At 45.2% G+C, this 20,084-nt stretch overlaps 1 protein-coding gene across 3 annotated transcripts in view; it reads left to right on the top strand.

The window, feature by feature from the left end:
* The window catches only part of THSD4 (thrombospondin type 1 domain containing 4), a 582,162-nt gene that overhangs the window by 113,449 nt on the left and 448,629 nt on the right, over nucleotides 1–20,084 (top strand). For all 3 annotated transcript variants that reach the window (XM_041743611.1, XM_041743613.1, XM_041743612.1), the window contains exon 6: nucleotides 13,886–13,988. In XM_041743611.1, coding sequence (XP_041599545.1) covers nucleotides 13,886–13,988 — 103 coding nt within the window. The remainder of the gene's footprint in view (nucleotides 1–13,885; nucleotides 13,989–20,084) is intronic.

Below are 20,084 nucleotides of genomic sequence, written 5' to 3'. Positions count from 1 at the left end.
CTTATTGACAGTCCCTTTTTTTGTTGTTAAGTTCTTTTTTTTAAATTTATTTTTTATTGGTGTTCAATTTGCCAACATACAGAATAACACCCAGTGCTCATCCCGTCAGTGCCCACCTCAGTGCCCGTCACCCAGTCACCCCACCCCCCACCCACCTCCCTTTCTACCACCCCTAGTTCGTTTCCCAGAGTTAGGAGTCTCTCATGTTCCGTCTCCCTCTCTGATATTTCCCACTCATTTTTTTCTCCCTTCCCCTTTATTCCCTTTCACTATTTTTTATATTCCCCAAATGAATGAGACCATATAATCTTTGTCCTCCGATTGACTTACTTCACTCAGCATAATACCCTCCAGTTCTATCCACGTCGAAGCAAATGGTGGGTATTTGTCGTTTCTAATGGCTGAGGAATATTCCATTGTATACATAAACCACATCTTCTTTATCCATTCATCTTTCAATGGACACCAAGGCTCCTTCCACAGTTTGGCTATTGTGGACATTGCTGATAGAAACATCGGGGTGGGGATCCCTGGGTGGTGCAGCGGTTTGGCGCCTGCCTTTGGCCCAGGGCGCGATCCTGGAGACCCGGGATCGAATCCCACGTCGGGCTCCCGGTGCATGGAGCCTGCTTCTCCCTCTGCCTGTGTCTCTGCCTCTCTCTCTCTCTCTCTCTCTGTGACTATCATAAATAAATAAAATTAAAAAAAAAAAAAAAAAAAAAAGAAACATCGGGGTGCAGGTGTTCCCGTGTTTCATTGTATCTGTATCTTTGGGGTAAATCCCCAGCAATACAATTGCTGGGTTGTAGGGCAGGTCTATTTTTTAACACTTTGAGGAACCTCCACACAGTTTCCCAGAGCGGCTGCACTGGTTCACATTCCCCCCAACAGTGCAGGAGGGTTCCCCTCTCTCCACATCCTCTCCAACATTTGTGGTTTCCTGCCTTGTTAATTTTCCCTATTCTCACTGGTGTGAGGTGGGATCTCATTGTGGTTTTGATTTGTATTTCCCTGATGGCCAGTGATGCAGAGCATTTTCTCACGTGCCTGTTGGCCATGTCTATTTGACAGTCCCTTTTGCTGCATATCAGACCACCTCCACATTCTCAGTGGCTTTTTATCAACAATATTTATCCTTTGTGCCTGGGTTGGTGTTGGTCAAGGGCAATTTGGCTAATTTAGGGCCTAAGGTGGTGGTGCTTCAAGAAGTGGGAGTTGGGAGGGGGGCAGGTGTGACTAGCATCAATATATTCCAGTCAGTCTCCTGCTGTTCCTGGCGGGAGCACTTGGGATATTATTGATGAAAAAAGTCTGATAGTGAATAACTTGCTGAAGGTTCCATTGCTAAGCAGTAGCAAGGAAAATTATAAATGGAAACTACATGAGATGACCAAATGTGTATGTGTGTGTGTGTGTGTGTGTGTGTTTTTTTAAATATCAGCTTAAAGACTGTGTAAAGGAGAAAGAAATAAGAGAATGTCCAAAGGTTAAATTTCCAAGTTGCTATATTTTTAATTAATAATTTAATCTGCCTTAATATTCCGTTACTGGGCAACAGGACAGCTGTTACATATTAGCTTCAATTTCCTCATTAAAAACATATTTCCTGCTATAGAGTCCATAGAAATGACTTAATTTGTGATTTTAATAATTCCTCTGAATGCCTGGATTGCTCTTTAGCCTGTTCTTCCACTGACAGACTTCAGGAATTATTAATTTTTGTACAGCAGTGATTTTTCTAAAGCCATTGCTAATCAGTCAACCATTGTCTTTTTTTTTTAATTTTTATTTATTTATGATAGTCACACACGGGGGGGGGGAGAGAAAGAGAGAGAGAGAGAGAGAGAGAGAGAGAGAGGCAGAAGCAGGCTCCATGCACCGGGAGCCCGACGTGGGATTCGATCCCGGGTCTCCAGGATCGTGCCCTGGGCCAAAGGCAGGCGCTAAACCGCTGCGCCACCCAGGGATCCCCCCATTAAGTCTTTATTAAGCATCACTGCCTTGTAACAGAGCAGGTGCTATAGAAGAGAAAAGAAGAGTTGTATTATCTGTCTTGTAGGGTCATTAAGAGGATCAAATGAGGAGATGTTAAGACAGGGCTTTATAAATCAAAAAGAAATACTTGTGTCCGTGATCATACATGGTCCCTGTCCTTGAATATCATTACTATCCTTTTAAAATAATGGGATGCCTGGTGGCTCAGCTGTTGAGTGTCTGCCTTTGGCCCATGGCATGGTCCTAGAGACCCGGGATCGAGTCCCACATCGGGCTCCTCACATGGAGCCTGCTTCTCCCTCTGCCTGTGTCTGCCTTTCTCTCTCTGGTCTCTCATGAATAAATAAATTAAATCTTTTAAAAAATTAAAAATGCAACGAATTCAGGGGTTGCCTGGGTGGCTCAGTAGCTTAAGCATCCAACTCTTGGTTCCAACTCAGGTTACGATCTCAGGGTCGTGAGACTGAGCCCCGTGGCTCTGTGATGGGCTCCACGCTGGCCACGGAGCCTGCTTAAGATTCTCTCTCCCCTTCTCCCTCTGCCCCTCCCCCACTCTATGTCTCTCTTAAAAACTTAAAATCTTTAGAACAAATAAATTAAATGAATTCATTTCTAATGTAGAACACATTCTCTCATGGACTAACTAGTATGTTTCTTAAATTTGAAGATCACATAAACCATAAAGAGAATGAAAAAGAGAGAAGGCATTTGACATGTACTGAACCTGAGATCTACTTAGTATTTCTCTCGCTTCACCTACATTTTTCAAGTGTGAACATTTTGCCAGGTCTGTGCTACTGACAGCAGGGCCACCTCTCTCTATGTAGATATTGTGGCTTCTCTGGGGGCTGGGATGACTCCACTACTAAGGACACTGAATTGTGAGGAATTTTAGAAAATTCTTGTGAATTTAGGATGTCTGCCATCATTTGACAGCTAGCAAAGTCACATCTCAAGCCCAGGACGGGGAGGTGAATGCCGACAAAGGATTATACAGCTTTAGTTCCCTTCTCTTGGCTGTAACATTTCACACAGTGTCCTCCCCAGCGCACCCCATCATCCCAAGTCCCATCCTACTTACCTTATTGAGAGGTGTCATTCCTTAGAGGTCCCATTACTGCCTGTCTTCTTTTTATAAGCCCATGGCTTCTTGGCACTTGGGCCACCCCTCTCCCCCACGAACACCTTAAAACTCTCTGTGTTAGGGGTCCCTCAGACCTCTGCTAGGTTTGATGATTTGTTGGGAGGACTCAACAGCTGTGATTTATTACAACAAAAGGGTACAGAGAAATATCAGCAAAGAGAAAGGCACGTGAGGCAAAATCTAGAGGAAACCAGACACGCTTCCAGGAGTCCTCTCCTAGTGGAGTCTCACAGGGGGGGGGTGCTTCATTCTCCCAGCAATGAGTTGTGACAACACGTGTGAAGTGTTGTCTACGAGGATAGCTCATTAGAGACTCTGTGCCCAAGTGTTTTATTGGGGGCTGGTCACATAGGCCCCCTCTGCCTGCCACATACCAAAATTCCAGACTCCCAGTAAGAAAGCAGGTGTTCAACATAAACCATATTGCTAATGCAAATAGTTTGGGCACAGCAAGTCACTCTCATCACTTCGGGAGTGATGGAAACCCTTAGGAAATCCGAGTTCCCAGATGCCAGCCAAGGACCAATCTTGTAAGCAGGCCTTTCTGAAGACAGCCATTTCAGTCCTGCTCTCCTGGGTCTTGCACACTTCCTGCATGGACCCATGTGCTCTGGCACCTTAGCGTGGATGACCTCATGTAGACATTTACTTGTCCCTCCCACCCCCTCAGTGGGGAACATGAAGAGATAACCTGAATCTCCAAATTGTGTACCTCTTCCTACTCCAAGAGGAAAGAAGTGAAGGGCAGTATTGTGAAGAATCATACTTGTCTAATAGGGTATCCAGGTTATCACTTACGTCTCCTCCAAGGAGGTAAAAGAAATACGTACCTTTAGAGATCTCTCCCAGTTCCCATCTGGGAGAAGAGAAAGAAGGGGAGGTAGGCCGGGGCAGGTTGGAAGCATACCCTGATTTCAGAACGCCATTCCTTACACCAAGGGCCTGGGAGATCCCACCCAAGTTCTTGATGGAATACCCCACTTTCTAAGACTACCCCGCAGTAGAGTTCACAGTTGTGAGATGAATGGTTAGTGCATATAAGGGGTGATGTGAATTAGGGAAAATGGTTTTACAGGCTTCCAGATCTCGGAGCAGTATCTCCTCACTGGTCACAGTCCCTCCCTCAACACCCTTGTGGTCCAGTGGCAGAGAAGGTGCACAATGCAGCAGCCTGGATGTCATCACACCCAGTGCTGGGCACTTGGGGTGGGGGAACTGCTCTGGGGGAACCAAGCAGGAGGCCTCTGGGTTGGAGAAGACTCCACTGAGGAGGGAACAGTTGAGCTGGGTTTCAAAGAATGGCTGAAAGAGAGAAAAGGGCATTTGGGGGCAAAAGAAAACCACTTAGTCAAAGACAGGGAGGCAAGATTGTGCCAGAGTCTTAGGTGCCGTGATGCTTGTTAGATAGTAGGGCCCCTCCTTCCTTTCCCTCTGGCCTCCTCCTCTCCACTTCATTTTAAAAATTATTCATTCATTCATTCATTCATTCATTCATTCATTCATTCATTCATGAGAGACACAGAGAGAGGCAGAGACAGAGGCAGAGGGAGAAATAGGCTCCCTGCAGGGAGCCTAGGACCCCGGGATCACGCCCTGAGCCAAAGGCAGACTCTCAACCACTGAGCCATCTAGGCATCCCTCCTTCTATCCACTTTAAATAATCACAGCTGTAGTGGGCAGTTTGGTCTTTAGCATCTCGAAATACAGAGATTTCACGTGGGCCTGGCTTGACTTTCATACATGAGATCGATGCGTGAGAAACTTGCAAAAACACAGCGCATAGTCAGAAAGTGATTCTAATCAACTGGTTTGATTGGAGGTTAGGTTGCAGGGTGGTCTGAAACAGGAGGCTTGGAAGCAGGCTGTGCTGGATTTGAGCCCCCATTTCCATGGGCAAGGCGCTGAACTCCCTGGGACCATCTGGGAGGCAGGGAGAGTAAGAACACCTGTTCCACAGGGTTGATCATGCACATGAGGAGCTGACACATTAGGAAATAGGGTACGTTGACCTGGATGAGTAAACGTGGCATATGTGGCTTGCGTGCCCCTCCAGAGCTTGGAGCAGAGCAAAGTCTCCCATGGCACTTTCTAAGCACTTGGTCATGAAATTATGATTGAAGTGATCAGACTTGCTCAGAGTCCCCTTTTGTCCTCCGGGGTTCAGGGTCCTTTCCCTTCACCCAGTAATAAAACACGGTTGCTGAGAGCCCCAACATGTCAGCTGTGATGTAGCTTCCAAGCAATCGCCCTTGGGTCAGGTGTAAAGTGATGAGAAAGTGAAACCAGAGATAAGCTCCTGCCAGTGAATGCTTTAACACCCTCCAATGTGCGTGTTTAATGTGAAGCCCTACTTTGTGATGTCATCTGGGAATTTTAAACATCTAGTGTGACTTTAGGACTGTGACTCCTATTAAGATGGCCTCTATGAAATAGTATAAATCAATAGTATAAAATCAATAATAAATGCAGTCCTCGTGGCCTCTGCATGTAGGCTTTAAAAATAAAGAAGGGTTTTTTCTGTTTTTTTTTTTCTTGCTTACATTGCATATGAGGAAGTTAAGGTGACAAGCCCCAGTATAAATAGAGACTCTTATGGTCTTTTATTTATTTATTAACGGATTTATTTATTTATTCACGCGAGACACAGAGAGAGAGGCAGAGACACAGGCAGAGGGAGAAGAGGGCTCCCTGCGGGGAACCCAATGCAGGACTCCATCCCAGGATCCCAGGATCATGACCTGAGCTTAAAGCAGATGTTCAATCACTGAGCCGCCCTCTTATGGTCTTTTAGAGCAGACACCAATCTTTGATGTCTACGGGTACAACACTCCAGGTCACTCGCTAGTGTGGGTTCTTACTTGACATCCATAAACACAGCATTGACATCGATGGTGGGGTCAGGTGTTAGGCTGTGGGTCAGGGACGCTGAGATTAAAGCAAGCTCTGGCTCTAAGTGCTGTCCAGTGGGAGAGACTCATAAACAGATCATGACAGGTATAGAGCACGGGCACCACTGCACTGCTGTGAGGCACTCTGAAGTCCTCCGGACAGTAGAAATGAGCCTGGCTTGGTGTCCTGGAGAAGTGCGGGCTGTCCAGGTAAGGGGAGGGTTTTCTAGGGAGAGGGAATCAGAGGGGCTTTCTGGGGACCTCTTGGTGGAACCAGATGTTTCTCCTGTGAGCGGTGGCTTTTCCTCCAAGTACGTTGTCAGGAGGCACGGGGCAGCATGGGGAGGTTTATCCACAGCCCTGCACTTTCTCAGGTGTGCCTAAAAATAATAAGTGCTCGAGGAATCAAGTAAATAGGTTTCTTCTTCGTGGAAGTTCGTGGAAGGCTGAGAGTTGGAAGCAAAAGCAGTGGAGTCTTGATAAGGCTAATGGATGCGGGGGAAGGAGAACAACAAATTGCAGTCCCTCTGGTGCCCGATCTACTAGCTGTTTCTGGGGTTTTGTATTATTATTTGCTAAGTACATTAACAACCAAGACACTTTATGCCCTCTGTCCCGGAGGCCGAGATGTCTCTCTCCCCACTTTCTACTCTTAAGCACTCTGAATTCAGTGCTTTCTCTCTAGGGCACATTGACACTCTGGCTCTTTCTGGAGAACGGAAGCTGGAGTGAGTCAGCTGGTGCAGGGTGGGGAGGGGGTTATGATTTTACCACCAAAGGAGATGCGATCTTGAGTTTAGGCAGAGTTATGGGGAGAAACCGTTGGGGCTGAAAGCAGCTTTTAGCAAACATCGTTGTGATGAGTTCTGGTATCAATGACTCTCCAGTAAATTTCCCTGGAGTAGGACTGGCTTCAGCCAATGGATTTGTCCATGTAGAGTTGTTTCGGTCTACAAGTAAGTGAAAATGAAGGGAAAATATTGGACACATCTTAAATAGAGCTGAGCTTTCTTGAGGCAGGTTCTACTTCTACCCCATTTCTAGTCTCCTGTTGAATGAAAGAGCAGCTGACAAACAACCTCCAGACTGTGCTTTCACAAGGATCTTAGCAAATAGTCCAGGTCAAGATTTCTGAACAATTCGGTAAGGTGTGAAGCTTGCTTGAACAGTGGGGCCAGTTGTGGGATGGACAGGCCATCTAACTGGGTGCGCGATGTGTAAGTTTATCACCAGCCTCCTTATCTGGGAAATACGTGCTGGTGTCAGTGCTTTTTGCATCAATTTCTGCTTTCCATCTTCTCAGACCCCTTGGAATTTCTCATAGAAAGTTCACTTATTGACTTTTGCTTATTTTGTCAGTGGCCTTTCATAAATATATATTGAAATATGTATGTGAATATATGTAAACATATAAATAGTAAAGGTATTTGTTAAATATGTCAATATTAACTAATATTAGCATAAATGTTTACATATATATAAATATATTGCATATACTTGAGATATGTCTGAGTCACACACACACACACACACACGAGCTGTTCACAATCGTCACTTCTAATTATAAAAAGTAATGCAAATAGTAAGAAATATCACGGTGGCAGAGAGCTATATCTTCATCTCCCAGTCCCTCTCCCTAGATGTAATTGCAACCAGTCATGTTTGATTTTTTGTTCCTCGGGTCATTCTCTCCGTGACTCTGATCACATGCTAATACATCTGCTTCTTGATACATCAACATCAAATTCTCTTTGTCAGCTTCTCACTCCAAAAGATAAAGAGATGACCCCCTTTCCTCCCACTGCTGATCCTGCTAGCCACCTTTTTATTTTCTGTTATATTTTTAATTACACATAGCATGTTAACAATTTTTATTTTCTTGATTTATCAACATTAGGATGGATCAGTTAACTCCTTGCTTTGCAAGATTAGAAATTTAGTGCCCGGTTTCAAATCTTTCTCTTTGCATTACATGTTTTGGCCGATGCATTTTTCCTCCTGTGGTCTGTGACATTCCTGGAAGGGACTATTACGAGGGGTTCTTCTCTGTATCCTCCATAGCACAACACCCAACACATAGTAGTAGGGGCACAGGGAATATTTGCCTTTGAGGGCATTTCTCCCCCTGTCCTAGCAGATAGCAGAGGGTCAAGAGGCTGCTTTTCCTAATGTGATGCTAAATGTGCTGCTGGGGGGAGCAGAAGTTTTAAATGTTTGAAAAAGTTTACATTTGGCTGTATACTTTCTGATTAGTTAGGAAAAAGATGTTCTTGTTTAGATCTTCTTACAGACATAGAGGTATATAAACCTAAGGAGAGAGAAAGAAATAAGCACTCCTGGGATAGGCCTACATTTATATGAACGTTTATCCAGAGTACTTAAAAAATATGTGGTTTTCCTGGCTGAATAGATGGGCTTAGTCATATTAACATCCACTGGGTCTCTGATGTATGTATTGCATGAGAGAGAAACACATTTCTCTAGGAGAACGTTATGAACTTGGATATGGAAAAAAAGTGTTTGAGGGCAAGAAAACCTCAAGATATTGGCAGTGGAGGGAGGTGGGGTGGGTAGGTGGGTTACTTTGTTTTTTTGTTTAAAGTCCAAAACCTTGACCTGGCTCTTCTGGACAAACCAATTAACTGACTAGAGAATGCTAGAAGTTGTAGCAGGTGGCAAGAGTTTTTGTGAGGTTGAATTTGTTCCAAGTGACTTGAGAAAGCAGATATGAAACATATTTGAAAAATGTGCTGGATAATTTGTAAGAAATTTTGATCCATGGTTGCATTTTTCTGCAGCTGGGAACCAAAACACCTTTTTCCAGCTGGGGAAGAGAGAGGGGAACGTTTGCTCAGAACACCTACCTGTCAGGCGCTTGAAGCTTCTGGAACTGCTGGAGTCATCTTTGACGTCCAGCTAGATTCCAGTTCAGCTACTATTTACTGAGCATTATTATGAGCCAGATATATTGGCGTATTACTAAGTTGATCTTCACAAAAATCCCTGCTGGGTGGGAGTGCTGCAGGGCTTGCTACCGAAATGCAGTAATTTGGGTTTAGAGAAATGAAGTGCTTTGCCCAAGACCACACAGCCACTTTCTCGTGGCAGTGAAGGGATGTTAAATGTATCACATGTTGTTTGCTGGTAGCTGGTGTTTTGTGTGAATCTAGAGCAATGCAAAGGGTAAAAAAAAAAAAATGCACGTCTGACACAGGCAGGCTTCAAAGTCATGTTCCTTGGTGCTTGAGGATGATGCCCTTCAGTCGACTGAGGAACTGAAAGTAATTAAGTAATCAAGAGGTAAGTATGCAATCACCAAGAATGAACTCTTAAGCAATGAAGTTAGGTGCAGGCAGTTGTCATCATAGATTAACTGGGGTCTCTCTCGGAACATAGCCCAAGTTTCCATAATACTCCTTGTAACTCATAGCAACCCTGGGCAATTGTCTCGATGGAGCTTTGGATAAGGTCTGAAGTGCTTTACAAGGATTTGGCTCATTATATTAAAGTACATCTTTATTTCTTTTCCCATAAGAGACTAGTGGAAACATCCCTCCCTCTTTTGGATGGAAGGAAGTCATTTGAAAGGGAGGTTATCTCCCAGAGGCATTACATGGCAATAAAGCTCTGGTCTTTGCTAGCCCCATCCTGCATGAGCCTGATCTCTATCTACACAGCTTTTTCCCTGTCCTGCTTTTCTGGCCTGAAGATTTCAAGAATCTGTGCCCATGGAAAGGATTAGTGTCTGCAGGAAATCTGCCCAAAGCCAACTCACACTGTGAACTAGAGAGTTACTGATAAGGTGAGGGTGACTCAGTCTGTGGCATCAGGAAACAGCCCACTTAAAATGTAACAAATATAAAATGATCCGTAACCTGGAAGTTTTAACTTCAGAGAGTCTGTTAAAATGAGAGGAGATTATAGACCGATAATAGTATGACAAGTACAAACAGATGTAACCCACAAAAGACATGAAACAGAATTTCCCTGGCCCTGCTTGGTTTTCGTCCTCCTCAATCCACAATTGCCACTGCACCAGGCCTCAGAGGCTAAACCCAGCCTTGGCCTCTAGGACTCCTTAGGCCAGGGATTAAGGCCCCATGACAAATCAGCTTTGCTGTCCACCCAGTCTTGAGGGGGTGGCACCATGGTATGGTGGTTACTGGCATGGGTTCTAGATCCAAAGAGTCTGGGTTCAAATCCTGACTTCGTTGTTTCTCAGCCATGACTTTGGGCAGCTCACTTAACTTTTTGCTGCCTTGGCTTCCTCATCTAGAAAATGAGCATAATAGTTGTGAGGATATATAGGAGCGTGTATGTGGTGGCATGCTTGGCATTCAGCAACTGCTGGGTAAAAGTTAACTGTTCTTTTCTTTTTTTTTTTTTAAGATTTTATTTATTTATTCATGAGAGACACAGAGAGAGGCAGAGACACAGGCAGAGGGAGAAGCAGGCTCCCTGCAGGGAGCCTGATACAGGACTTGATCCCAGGATCTGGGATCACACCCTGGGCCAAAGACAGATGCTCAACCACTGGGCCACCCAGGTTCCCCAAAAGTTAGCTGTTCTTAACATCATCACTCCAGGCTTCTGCATTCTTCACCTTTACTATAATTTTATCTCAGTAACCCATGTCTACATCTCACCCCTGTGAGCCTTGCATTTTTCTGGCCCAGTCCCTCTCCTACCCTCTAACTGGCAGCTCACTGGGTGTCATGTGAGTCTTTGCAGGGGTAACACACAGGGCCATGCCAGGACACCTGGTCATCCCCTGCTGCATCTTCCCATGCTCACCACGTGCTGGATACCATAGGAACATGCTGGGCTCAGCTGCCCTTGGGCAACTGGAGGTGGATTTGCCATCTCAGCACCTGACCCCCCCACTGCAGATCTGATGCCACAGGAAGCTTCCCTGCCTCAGGAGGTGACCAGGCCATCCTCGGATAAATAAAGAACTTGTTGGTGACCTGGGACAGGGTGCCCTGAATGACCCATCATGCATATGGATCCATACTGCATATGGATGTAGTAAGAGCATTAGTGGGGCATTATAATGTGCCATAGGATTATAAACTACAAGCACATGTAAAGCTGGCAAAGGGCCAAAGTGTTGGGAAGGGCTCAGTAATGATACATTTTTATTACATATTTACTGCCAACAAATTAGACAATGTAATACAACAAAAGCTTTCTTTTCTTTGTAAAAAGAAAAAAAATCTATAATCCACCTTGTAGAGATGCTTTTAACCTCTCTTTCTCTATGTGCACACATACATGTGTATGTATACCCACACACACACATAATCATTTAGCACTTTTTTTTCCTTAATGGGTTGCGGACTGCTTCCCATGTCACGAAATACACATTTATATCATCAAGTAGTGAGCTATTCAAAATGATTCTACAGATGCTTTGGTATGTGGTCCAGCCCATTGGCATATTTTGCTGATGGCAGAGAAAGGGGTTAAGCAGACTGGGCTGTTTTTGTGGTCAGTAGCCTCCAGTTCTGATAACTGCCACCAGGCTAATTAAGGGTGGCTTCTAGCTGGAGCCTCACTGCCGAGCAGCTTGGCTTTACATAGGTGTGGTTATTTGAGGAACAGGACGCTTGCCCACTTGTTCTGGTCTGTTCCCATTATGAGAAAATGCAACCCAGTAGCTAATCTCTAGTTTCTGATTCTGGCCAGAGTGGGTGGTCAGCACCCTGGGCTCTGTCCCTCTGTCACTGTGACCTCTGGTGAGCTGTGCCACTTGTCCAGGCCTCAGTGTCCTCATCTGTAAATTAAGGGGTTGGATTTGATTGTCACTGCTCTAACTCTGTGATTGCATGTTAAGAACACAGAGTAAGGTTGAGGCTCGAGTGTGGCTTTTCATTGCTTCTGCGATCCAGTGCCGAGCTGCCTGCGCCAGGATCAGCAGAGGATTTCTTCAAACATATATTCCTGAGCAGTTTCCCTACCCTCCCACTGGGATAAGGCCTGAGAATCTATACTTTTTAAACTTTTATTTATTTATTTATTTGAAAGAAAGAGAGAGCAAGTTGGAGGAGGAGGAAGGAATCTCAAGCAGTCTCCACACTCAGCACAACTCTGAGATGGTGACCTAAGCTGAAATGAAGAGTCAGATGCTCAGCCGACAGAGCCACCCAGGCGCTCCAAGAGAATCTTTTTATTTTTTTAATTTTTAACAAACTACTTAGTGATTCTTTCTCTTTCCATGGATGGTGACTTCTCCCAAATCACCCAACTGATCACATCCTTGTTGAACTCTGGCTCTGGCCTAAGGGCTGTCAAAAACATCTCAGTGCCAAATCCTTCATGGAGACAGCTGGTGTTGCTGGACACCTACATGGATCTGCTTTTGGGGCTGGCGGGGTGGGGGAGGCATGTTCCAGCAGCCTGGCTTCCAGAGCTTGAGGAGACAGCCTTCCCCAGCCTGTTGGCTTCTCACTGACTGTCAGAGCTCAGCCCACCCTGTCCATCTACCGCGCCCCTTTTTTCCCTACCAGTTTCTACCACATTTCGCTTCACATGGCTTCTTGCTCCATATGGTTTGGCTCAGGCTGCAGCAGGGTTATGACCACCCCGGTGTTTATACTGGGGTGCAGCCTCTCCTGACTGTCCTGTATCAAGCAAGAGATGCTCTTCCTTCCACCTGGTTTTATTCCTCCCTTCGTTCCCTCCTCTTCAAAAGACCTGGTGTTTCTGATACAAACAGTAGATTTATTTCTAAATCTTCAGCACTTTGAACTACCTTATTAGCAGTTTATCCCAGAGACTTCTTACACACAGGGCTTTTAATATTTAAGAGGTCATATTCTTTTCCCTCTGATTATTAAAACACACACACACACACACACACACACACACACACTTAAATAAGAGTGTACTCAGGCTTTGAAAAATAGATCATGCTTTATCCATCATTTGAATGAGAGGTTCTGATCTTATTATATTTCACATTTATTTATTTCATGTCACATGTCACACTTTGCTTATATTTACCATTTATAAATAAGAAAGAAATAAACCACAAGGAACTGGATATTTTCTTTTAGTAGTCTAGAATTTCAGAGTTACCTGGATAATTTGATAAAATAGAGATTCCTGGACCTCATCCCAGACTTACTGTCTGACCATCTTTGGGGGAGGGACCCAGGACTTTGCATCTCCCCTGAGATCTCTGGGTGATTCTTTTGCATGCTAAAGGTTGGGAACTGTGGCATTAGATGGTGGAGAGAATCTAGACCAGATGGAAAGGACACTGAGGTGCAGACCACTTAGCCTTGAATCTAGCCTCTGCCCTCACTGGCAGTGTGGTTCCTTCCTCTCTGCCTCAGTTTGCTTATCTGTGAAAAATCTGCAGAACTATCAGATTGACCTCACTGCCACTGTGAGGATTAAATGCATTAATAAGTGTAACATGTTTAAAGTAGTACCTGCACATGGTAAGGATTCTGTACATGGTTGCTGTGAATATTATCCCACGTACAGAAATGGCACGAACAGAGTCAAACAGATGGAAATAAATGGATGGCCTTTGTGGGGGAGTCAAGCAGACCAATTTGTCAGGAGCAGAAGGTTTCGGTTAGTGGTTTTCAAATTATGGTGCAAAAGCTTAACCCGGGGAGCTTGTTAAAATTTTAGTGTCCTTCCAAAGATTCTGATTTAGTAAGCTTGGAATGAAGTCTCAGGATCTGCATTTTAAATTTTCGATGCAGGTGATCAGCACAGCTTTAGAAACGCTGGTTTTTGTAGAGGAGGACTGGCGTTTAAAGTTGGAAAGGTCTCCTGGGAGGGGACTGGGGCTCTGAAAAGATGCAGACACTAACCACATATTTAATATCTGCTTTATTAGGTGTGTCCAGAAAGCAGTAGAAGTATCCGGGAGGTCCAGTGCGCATCCTATAACAACAAGCCATTCATGGGCCGCTTTTATGAGTGGGAACCGTTTGCAGAAGGTAAGACTAGACACAGCCCTGTCCGGAGGAATTATTCTTGTCTGTTCCCCAACCCTACTCCTTTTGCCTGATGCTGGAGAAATTGGTGTGCTTCTGATTTCAGAGGTGATAGGGAATGTGACCCCAGGACACAGGAGAGCCTGCAGGTAGTTTGGTTCAGATGACGTTTGGACCACCAGTCTGACAGATGAGGCATTGCCATAAAGGAGCAGCATCTGAGGATGACTGAGAGGGACAGAACAGTGTTTGAGGCACTCGGGGTAGCGAGAGGTTCAAGCCAAGGTTGCGAGGATTGAGTGGGGACAGTCTCGCTTTGCCTTGGCACCTGCTCCAGGGCCTGTGTGGCAGCTTCAGAAGATGTGTGGGGTTGTAGAGTTGCCAGTTGTTTAGCTTTCATGTGTGTGTTGGGAGTAGGGGGGCTTCACATGAGTTTCCAAAGATGAGATGCCGTAGGCAGGCATTGTCTTTGGTACCAGGGTTCCTGCTATTTCAAAATGGCAGCAGGTCTGATTTTGATAGAGCTTGGTAATACTGCCCTGGATCCCAGAGTCACTTTTCTTAGTTGCAACCCAGGTGATAACATGCCTTCTGAACCGAAAAGTGTTAAATTCTGGGATATTCCTTCCATCACAGAGAAAGTGGGCTACAAATTGGTAATGGGCCACAACTTGTGGAGTTAAGTACTGGCAGTCAAGTTGGCCAGCATGGGGAGTCCAGCCACCCTCAGTGTCCATTGCTGGCCCAATGCAGTGGCCAAGACACCTGGTATTGGCCAAAATCTAGAGTGCAAAGTGCTGCTGCCATGTCTGGGAGCTGGAGAAATTGTCTCGGGAGAGGGCTTGGTAGTGATTTCATTATAAAATCAATGCCCGGGGAAGCCAAACTCTAGAGAGTCATGTCTTGGTGGGGACCCTGGGGAAAGAGGAGAGAGGCATCGATACCTGCTCTGAAGTTGGATTCAAAATGTTTTTTTGGGGATCCCTGGGTGACGCGGCGGTTTGGCGCCTGCCTTTGGCCCAGGGCGCAATCCTGGAGACCCGGGATCGAATCCCACGTCAGGCTCCCGGTGCATGGAGCCTGCTTCTCCCTCCGCCTGTGTCTCTGCCTCTCTCTCTCTCTCCCTGTGACTATCATAAATTAAAAAAAAAAAATGTTTTTTTGTCTGTGCATTTTCTTCAGAGGAGAGTCTGTAGCATCTCTCGGATTCTCAAAGTGGTCCCATGACCACAAAACCATTAAGCACTAAATTGACTAAAGATTTGGGGTAACCAGATCCAAAAAGGAAGGAAGAAGAGATGAAACATGCGGTTAGGCGAATGCAAACGTGAGGCTGGCTGAGAGCCTGGAGGATAAGCTCAGGAAGGTGGCCAGAAGTGAAGTATTGATGCTGGAAATCAGAGCTCAGCTGTGACCCTGTTTATTCTGAAAAGTATCGTGTAAAATGGAAACTGATACCCTGATTTGGATCCCAGAACAGGAAAAGGGTATTGGTGAAATACCTGGTGAAAATGCATGACGTATAGAGTGAAGTCAACAGTGTTACACTGGTATTAATTTCTTAGTTTCTTTTTTTTTTTTTAAGATTCTATTTACTTATTCATGAGAGACACAGAGAGAGAGAAGCAGAGACACAGGCAGAGGGAGAAGCAGGCTCCATGCAGGGAGCCTGACACGGGACTTGATCCCAGGACCCCAGGATCATGCCCTGAGCCAAAGGCAGACACTCAACTGCTGAGCCACCCAGGTGTCCCTGATGCCTTAGTTTTTATAGGTGTACCATGGTTTTATAGGAATTAATATTAGAGGAAACTGGGTGAAGAGCATATAGGAACTCTCTATAAGATGAGGATCTTATAAGAAAAGAAGAAAGGACACAGACTTACAGGGAGAATGCCAAGTGGCAATGAAGGGAGAGATTTGAGTAATGTGTCCACACATCAAGTAACATCAAGGATTGTCGGCAACCACCAGAAGTTAGAAGAGGCAATAAAGGATCCTGGCATAGAGTGTGACTTGCCAACATCTGTCTTTTGGGCTTCTGGCCTCTACAACTAAATTTATGAGAGTGTATTTCTGTTGTTTCAAGCCACTGAATTTGTGTATTTTGTCATAGAGCCCTAGGAAACTACTAGAAAGAGGAAGGAGCTAGGTTCTGGATTGATTGAGATCTGCTCACAGAAGTAGATCAGAAAGTGGGAGAGTGGTCTGACCAGTAGCTGGGAATGCCCAGAGAAGTGAGGCACAGATTAATAGTGAGTGAGCTTCGGATGGATCTAGGTCTACCTGAGGCAATGGTTCTTAGCCCTAGCAGCTCATTGGAATCATTGAGGAGCCTTCCAGAAATACTGACACCTGGGTCCCACTCCCAGAGATTGTGATTTCACTGATCTAGGCTGCAGCCTGAGCATCTGGAGTTTCCTAAGATCCCAAGTGACTCTAATGGGAAGATGGGGTGAAGAACCTCTCGTCCAAGGGGGAGGCAGGATCCCAGAAGTGATGGTGGCTCTAGCCTAAATTAAGATACAGACCCATGGCTGTGTTTATAAACTGTGAGATATATTGTTGTGTCAGAACAACGGTAGTTGTCAGGGAACTTTAGAGGCGAAGTAGCCCAGTCCCTTGTCTGAGCCACACGCTTGCTTTCTTGCTGGTTGTGGATAATCGCTGCTTTATTGTGATGAGATGGGAGGAAGGTCAAATTCTTCCAGCAGGGAGATGTGTATTCCATTGTTTGGCCTGGAGCTGAAGCACCCTGCTGGACCTTCTCTGCACAGTTTGGGGTGGCGATCTGCCAGCCAGGGTTGCCTATGTCCCCATGATGCGGTCAGGCCTCATAGATTCAGGTCTAGTAGCAAAAGCCCCATGTAGTGCAAAGAACTCTTGTGCTAAAGTTTTCATGTGTTGCAGATCTGCTCTGAGTGTCTGCTATTGTCTGGTTCATGTTTGAGTCTACCTCTAATGTTCTTTGGTTTGCCATGATTTGTGCTGGACTTTAAGTGTGAGGCCTGCTAGGTTTTTTTTTTTTTTTAACACTTGCTTTAACATATGTAGAGATAGAAAGAATAGTTCTTATAATAATAAGCTCCTTATACTTATCACTTAATTTCAAATAACTTCAGTTATCAGGTCACGGTCAATCTTTTTTATATATATCCACCCTCTCTTTCCCAGATTATCAGGAACTATTTGAAGTCACATTATATAGCACTATTCCTTGGTAGATATATTAATTAGAAGTCTTGGTTGTGAGTGATAAAACCCCAATGTTCAAGTGGGGACTGGGACACAGAAAAACAGATTCTTCAAAAATTGTTATGTACTTCTTGACCATAAGCCACAAGGATGTTGAATGAACCAGTTAGAACCATGGTGGGATGCCTGGATGGCTCAGCGGTTGAGCGTCTGCCTTTGGCTCAGGTCCTGATCCCGGGATCTGGGATCGAGTCCCACATTGGGCTCCTTGTAGGGAGCCTGCTTCTCCCTCTGTCTCTGCCTCTCTCTCTGGGTCTCTCATGAGTAAATAAATAAAATCGTTTTTAAAAAAGGAATCATGGTGTTTTGCAAAGTAAAGGAAAATGTGGAATAACAGCAGATTAGAGGAAACAGCTATTTTCTACCATGTGTTACTCTATCTGAAAGATTTAGCATTCTTTGAAAATATTTACTGACATTAATATGTCTCAGGTGCCTGGGAGAGGTAGAGCTCACGATCCCTGAAACTGCATTGACTTTGACTTTGTTTCCTAATTCTTTTTGCTGCTAAGATTGTTTTCTTGATTTTGTCCTTCCTCTTAAATGACTCCCAGGCTGACTTGCAGGGGGAAGAAGCTGTTAATGATTCTGCAGGGTATTCAGACTTCATGGCTGGATTTTGCATTGGGCTCTTGGTTTTGTTTGGATGTCTACTGCTATTCACATGTGCCTGCTTAGGGAAACAGCTGCACTCACTCAGTCCAATGCCACATAGGATGGTAAAAGCAGAGTACACTCTGATAAACACATTAATTTTACCATATGTCTCGTCTTAGGCCTTTAATCACATTTCCTGGATATGGCGATCTATCCTTAGATAATGCCTCTTGGAATTTTTCTCATGCCCCTAGACCTAAGACTGTAAAGATGATGGCGCCAGCATTAGGGTCCTCGTGTGTCCCTGTGTGCTCAGGACAGCAAGGGTTTATGCCTGTTGCCCAGTCCCCTTTCACTCCCAGAACCATTTTGGGCAATATATTATGCTGCCAGCATAGCTAGCGTGGGCTGCCTTCAAAGGAACACTCTTGTTTAGATGCTGACAGTGGGGAACATGGTACCTGCTTTCATGCCTAGGGTGCTGCAGTTGGGCAACACAGAGACCAGAGTTTGGCTGGGGTGCTGTGGACTGCCCAGCAGCAGTATCAGTCTTAATCCATGAATCAGGAGACAGCTTTGTGTGTGGGTAGCGTAAGTGGACTTTGTGGCCCTGGGGGCTGAACTAAGCAGAGGTGAGGCTGAGTTGGAGGTTGCCAACTGGTTATATGAACGGGGCAGCGGTATGGGTCAGGATTGACTAGATTAGGTGGCAGTAACAAAGAGGCCCCAAGTCTTAATGGCTTAATTAATCAAAGTTTGTCTCTTGCTCCTGCTACATGTGGACTGTGGTATGTGTCCTGCTCCTCTGGGGCCTCAGGCTGGTAGAGGCTGCCTGTCATGCTCCCAGGGGGGCGGTGACAGGGAACAAGTGAATCACACATGTATCCTTAAAGCGTCTTCCAGAAGCGATTAACCCTGATGATTCTGCTTACATTTCATTGGCCAAAGGAAGTTGCCTGTCCCACCACACTTCAAGGGCAGCAGGGAGATGCTACCCCACCGTGTGCTGAAAGGAGGAGAAATGGAATATCTGTGACCTGCCCTAATGACTAGCCCAGGCAGAAAGTTGCAATAGAATCTCCCAAACGGGACGCCTGGGTGGCTCAGTGATTGAGCGTCTGCCTTCAGCCCAGGGTGTGATCCTGGAATCCTGGGATTGAGTCCCGCATCAGGCTTCCTGAGGGGAACCTGCTTCTCCCTCTGCCTCTCTCTGTGTGTCTCTCATGAATAAATAAATAAAATAATTAAAAAAAAAATAAAAGAATCCCCCGAATGTCTTCCTTAGACATCCAGGTGACTTTGATTGGGCTGCTTGCAAGACTAGTAGATTTTGCTCAAGGGAATATTAAAGGTGCCACACAGCCTCTTCCAGGCACAGGGCCCTGCGCTATTTAGATTAAGTTCTTCCCCTTGAGTAAAGCTGAGGCGCAAAGATGGAATGATGACACCCAGGTGCCCAGAGGCCCATGTATGTGGCTGCTTCCTCTGCTGGCCCAGCAGTCTGCCCTGGCTTGGACACCATGTTCAGGCATGGGGCAAGACTGCCAGGTAAAAAACACTCACAGTATTATCACAACTGTGGGACATGATGTGGGAAGGCTTGGGACCAAGTACTGCTGGACCTGGGATTGGATGCTCATGTTTTAATGCAGCAGCTTCATTCCCAGGTACCTGGAATGCTCACCCCTGCAGCCCATCCCTCCTGCATAGTCTGTAGTCTTTATGGACCTTTCCAAGTGGACAGAACAGGCCTTAGGGAAACAAGAGTATTCCATTAATACCCTAGCAAGATCTGTTCTCAGGCTTTCTTACACACACCTAGGAATACATGACAAGACTAGGCCATATGTATTTGGTCTATGAGTATATCATTAAGGACAAAGAGAAATCCCAAGGGCAACCTCTCTGTGAGAACAAAACAATGATTTGGGTTTTATACATGTCGAGTTTGAATGAATGGTAGTAAGATGCCGAGCAGAAAGTTGGGGATGAGATGCTGAAATGTAAAGATTGTCGACCTCTATTTGAAGTCATTGGCCTTGGTGTGATAATCAAAGCCCCCACGATGATTAGACCTTCAAGAGGGTATAGAATCATAAGGACAGTGATATCAAGGAAGTAGCTTTGCAGTATGTCTACATTAAAGAAACAGGGGGAGGAGGCTCAGCCATTAAAGAAGGTTGCAAAGGGAAGGTGGTGTGATGCCATGGTGCCATCTCTTGTATTAATGAAATCCACCATGCTTTA

This window comes from Vulpes lagopus, chromosome 2 (assembly GCF_018345385.1).
Source record: "Vulpes lagopus strain Blue_001 chromosome 2, ASM1834538v1, whole genome shotgun sequence".
In the NCBI taxonomy this organism is placed as follows: Eukaryota; Metazoa; Chordata; class Mammalia; order Carnivora; family Canidae; genus Vulpes; species Vulpes lagopus.
Note: the sequence above shows the minus strand (reverse complement) of the source record. Positions and strands in the feature narration are given on the sequence as shown.